Consider the following 5228-nt stretch of genomic DNA (forward strand, 5'->3'; position numbering starts at 1 on the left):
CCCCCCCCCCCCCCCCCCCTCCTTGGGGCCCAGCATGCTTGCTGGCACACCGCCTCGTGTCCGCCCCCTTCGAAACTCAGCCTCTTCGCTGGCATATCGTCCAATGTTTGGCTCTTATACCATTTGTAACAACCCAAGCCCACCATTAGCAAATATTGTCCTCTTTCGCCTTTCCTTTTTGGGCTTCCCCTCAAGGTTTTTAAAATGTGTTTGCTAGAGAGAAATTTTTACACTCAAAGAATGATTTGTTCCACCCTCTAACTGATGTTGATGTGGACCCCCCAATCCACCCCCACCCCCACCCCCTTCGGGGCCCAACATCCTTGCTGGCACATTGTCTCGTGTCCACCCCCTTCAAGGCTTAGCCTTTTCACTGGCACATCGTCCGATGTTTGGCTCTGAAACCATTTGTAAAGGTTCAAGCCTACCACTAACTGATATTGTCTTCTTTGGACTTTCCCTTTCGGGCTTCCCTTCAAAGTTTTTAAAATGTATTAGCCAGGGAGAAGTTTCCACACCCTTATAAAGAATGGTTTTGTTCCCCTCTCCAACCGATGTGGGATCTCGGTTATTCCCAACCCTACAACACTAATGAGTGAAACCAAGAAGTGTCAACCTACTATCTCTTCTATTTCTTTTGTTGTTTTTATGAGAAATAAAGAAAGATATATAGGAAAAGAACATAAAGAAGACTTATTACAAAAGAATTTTCTGTGATTATTAGCCTTCCTTCTAAAGCTCCAACCTGTAAGAGCTTCCACCAACCAACAAATAATCCTCGCATCTAATCAACATATAGATAAACCAGTCTGATTTCATACGAAGCAAATGAACAATGAAAGAGCAGATGTTCAAAGGCTAAATAGTCCAAGAAGTAAAAATAAACAAAATCTAAGGAACATTGTAATTTAGAAAGAGTATCTAAAAAAAACACTTCAAATCGCAAAAGCTCCTAAACAATTATTCTTAACACCTGAAAACAGAAACTCAAACTTCTGCGCAGTCAACCAAAATAAGAAAGTAATATATCACAGATGAGTTAGAAACAAAGGCAGCTTGGGCCTCAAAATTGGCCCAAGTCTGGAAACTTCTAATAGGCCTAAAAGGCCTATAAAAGTCCATCACAAAAAATTGATCCTTTATTTCTAGGAAAGAAGAATGTTCATGTCATTTAAGGAAATAGGATGCCCATTATAATCTAAGATCGGGAGCCACAGAGAGGACAAACCCTGGCCAACAAGATCCCGATACTTTTGGTGAAAAGCATCGGGGGTCATTTGGACCAAGGGCTTTTTTGACCAGTGCTCTTTGAGGACCTTGGAGGACATGCCAACATATGATGGAAAAAGGGAAAAGGGAAAGGGTCTCTCTCTCTATTACTTTCCAAGTCTCTAGACATCTAGGATCACTAACTTCAATTCTAAATCTTCAAGGTTGGTCAAGTACTTATTAGCCTTGGCCATCCAAATTGGGTTATTCATGCAAATGACCGCCCGTTAAGTAGATCACTGAACCTAGAAGAAATTCAAAATTTCATTATACTACACACAGATTTAATAAAAACAGCCCCTGCTTAGCCAAATCATTTTACCAAATACACCGCCCAAATTTAATTTTACTACCGTAGTTGGTTCCATAAAGGGTTTCTGGAATTTCTCAAAAATATCAAACTTACATTTCAAATGAGAATGCCATTCCAGAAAGCATATCTGCACAATTGATTCACAGCAGATTAAAACAATGTACAAAACTTCAATGAAAATGTTTGATGACAATATTCTACCCATTGATACCCAACACCATAGTTGTTTTTACACCCCCTTGGGGCAAGTCACCATGTCATTTAAAAGAGAGCAAAAACTACCCCAAGGAAGCAGCTGTTGAAAATTAATAATCAAGGCATTGCCTGGGAAAAAAAACCCCCAAGGAAGAAGCTGAATTAACTATCATCCATAATACATTGAACCAGGTCAAACATGAGGATGAGCCAACCAATGCCAAAGATACTACATTATAATTATCTCCGGAAGCTACATGTGCATCCAATATGTGAAAAAGAATGCACTAAACCAGGCTCATCAGTACAGAAAACTAGATTGTTCAGGAAAACAAAATTACAGTGAACCTAACCTCCTAGAAACATATGGGAAGGCCTGGTATCTGGATCATCCACCTCGCATATGTGCACCTAACTCACCAAACTGATCATCTGCTTCTACAGTATCGTCTGAAAGGCGGACTGCATCCAGTTTCTGTTTCAGAATATCTATGGCATTGAGTATCAACTGGGAAGCTTTTATTGCACCGGTAGATTCAACTGTGAAGATAAAACTATCTTCTTTCGCAGTGATATCCACTAGTCCAGCTTTACCCATTGCCTCTGCTTTCTTAATCACTTCATCATCATAAGTGTATGCCTCTGGATCAACCACCAGAACCTTTACAAACAGAATAAGCAGCAGCAAGTTAAACGAGTGAAATGAAAAATAAAAAATAAAAAATTCATTGGCTAAGTTTGGATCACTCGTTTTTCATACTTTCTTTAGCCATAAGTAAGCAAAGTATCTCAGAATTTGGGTATTACTACAATTAAATAAAAAAGATGAAAGCCCATCTTAAATTTTACGTCATACATGAGCAGCAGCGAGAATGAAAATTTTCTCCTAATACACCAATTACACCTGAATGAGTACTTCCTTTAAGCTGATTCTTTTCTCGAAGTGAAGATACCGCAAGATACAATGGCTTCCAGTGCTTATAAAAATGTGACAAATCCAAAAAATCATGACATTGTTAAAGAAGACCTTGCGACAGAATTCCCCAAATCTAAAGAATGGCCTTATAAATGTTAGCCTTGATGAAATTTATATAGGTCCAATTCCCAAATAGCTGAAGCAAATACAGCAAACAATTACTGCCCTATCAGCCTTGTCCCATGCATCTATACCAAAAAAAACGGTTCTTACTTCAATTTCCAAGGGAGTTCACACCATTTAGTATCTGAGCTCTATTTGCCTCAGATATTTTAACTCTTTTGGTATCAAGTTACTTGGTCCCAAGGGAATTCATATCAACCCTCAATAGGTTTATCGATGAGTAGTGTATTATGTGCATGAAAAGCTCAACTCAAAACCATGTTTTCTACTCATGCTCCAACATATACAAGTTTTATTTTTATTTATTTATTATTATTATTATTACTTTGGTTTGGTTTGGATAAGCAAAAGAGGGAAAAGAAATTTCAAGCAATGGAGTTACAAAAGACTTCCAATTGGTCACAACAGAGAAAAGAGAGACAAAAGAGTAAGGATTAAATTAGAGGGTATCACTTTACACCAAGATAGAGTAAGATAAATGATACTACCCAAAAGGTGTTCAACAGGCCTCTCCTTGTTTTGAAAGATTCATTTGTTGCGCTCAGTCCAAGTTACCCAAAAGAAAGCTTTGATGAGATTTTCCCAAAGGTACTTTCTCTTTTTTGTGTGGATGCCCTGATAACATGGATGCAAGAAGATTGCCAGGGTATGGAATCAACCAATTAAAAGCAGAAATAACGTATGTCCAGAGGGAGGCAAGAAAATCAATTAATGAGAAGGTGGTCTTGAGATCCAGCATCCCTTTTACACATAGAGCACCATTGGGGAGAGAGAACCATGTGGGGGAATGCATTGCTGGAGTTTCTCATACATGTTGATGGCAAGGTGAGCAACTTCCCATATGAAGTATTTATTTTTTTCCGGGCAGGTGGCTTCCCAAATATATTTGTAAAGCCATCAGGCAAGATTTTCCTGGTGGTGACAAAGTCCATTAGGAGAGACTTTGTAGAAAAAATGCCATCATTTTCCAATTTCCAAACTCATGGAACACAAGTAGGAGAGAGTTGGATAGGAAGGAGATTTGTGGATAAATCAGCCCATTCTGAAATTTCCTCCTCCTTGGGGTTCCTTATTAAAGATAAATCCCAAAAGCTCCTTTCAACACTCCAGATATCATGAATGGAAGCTGCCTTAATGTTTGAGATGGAGAATAATAGAGGGAACCAGTGGGCAAGTGGACCACAGGGCAACATGTCATCATGCCAAAAAGTAGTTTCTCCATTCCCAACTCTATGATGAATATGGACGAAGATGAGTCAAAGATCGGTCGAAGATGAGGTCTTGCATAAAGAGGATGACCTTCCAGGAAGCATTTTATGAGCGGACCATTAAGGATCCCAGTTTAAGATTGAAATGGGTTGACCCATATTAGCAATATTCATGTCTCCAAAGGGCTGATTTTTCAAACCAAAACTGCCAAGCCCATTTGGCAAGGAGAGCGTGGTTCTTCTGGTAGATATTTGGATGCCAAGACCACAACTGACTGTGGGAAGAATAATTTTCTCCCATCGGACCTTTATTTTCAATGTAAGCTTCATGCACTTTCTATTATGGCAGCAACCTTTTTTGGTAATGAGAACAGTGATAGTAGTAAGTGGGGAGATTTGAAAGGACACTTATAATAATGTCAGATAACCTCCCTTTGAGATATGGACAGACTCCCATGTTTACAACCTCCTCTCTATTTTTGTGGCGGAGACATTCGGCCAGCTTCCCTTTTCCAACCGAACAAAGAGGCCAAATTTTCCAGCTCCTCCTCTTCTAAGTTGATGCCCAAAATCTTGAACTTTTCAGCATTAATGTTTAGGCTTGAAGCCATCTCAAAGGATTTCACTCATGGAGAAAGTGTTGTGGATAGCACTGTCATCAAGGATGGAGAAGAGAACACTATCATCCAAAATTTGTAAACGATGGATACTGCGCTCTTCTCAAACCACTGAGAAGCCCTTTAAGTACCCATTTTCGGCAGCATGGTTCATGAGGCAAGCCTAAGACCCCTCAATATCAAAATCTTAGCACATGGGCACCCTTTAAAAATGATAGAGTAATTTGGTGAAAAATGCAGGCACTGATCTATGCTCTCCGTTGGGAGATAAATCCTTCAACTTGTAGGAGGAGATCAAGAAAGTCCCAATCCACTTTATCAAACGCTTATTTGATGTCCAGCTTAATCATAGACCCTGTCCACTTCAATCTATTCCAATAAGGCACAAGTCAAGGATCTGTCTCCTTCCACACTTCATTTAGACAAGTTTTTCTCCATCTACATGGGTTGTTTTTCTGGGTTCTTTTCTTTTTCTTTTTCTTTTTTTTTTTTTTTTTTTTTTTTTTTTTTTTTTTTTTTTTTTTTTT

The 5228-nt window shown here is 39.0% G+C and overlaps 1 protein-coding gene across 3 annotated transcripts in view; it reads right to left on the minus strand.

The window, feature by feature from the left end:
* Positions 1 to 5228, minus strand: part of LOC111486077 (DNA-directed RNA polymerases II, IV and V subunit 3-like) — a 10020-nt gene that overhangs the window by 1514 nt on the left and 3278 nt on the right. The window contains exons 3-4 of one of the 3 annotated variants that reach the window (XR_002718797.1): positions 2131 to 2438; positions 1676 to 1709 (exon numbers count right to left, since the gene is read on the minus strand). Coding sequence is in view for 2 of the 3 variants with exons in the window: in XM_023133084.1 (XP_022988852.1) it covers positions 2166 to 2438 (273 nt within the window). In the remaining variant the exon portion in view is untranslated. Of the gene's footprint in view, positions 1 to 1675; positions 1710 to 1902; positions 2439 to 5228 lie in introns of those variants that run through there. The other 2 variants (XM_023133084.1, XM_023133083.1) reach the window with 2 other exon arrangements.

The sequence above is a fragment of the Cucurbita maxima genome, unplaced genomic scaffold (genome assembly GCF_002738345.1).
Source record: "Cucurbita maxima cultivar Rimu unplaced genomic scaffold, Cmax_1.0 Cma_Scf00011, whole genome shotgun sequence".
Classification (NCBI taxonomy): Eukaryota; Viridiplantae; Streptophyta; class Magnoliopsida; order Cucurbitales; family Cucurbitaceae; genus Cucurbita; species Cucurbita maxima.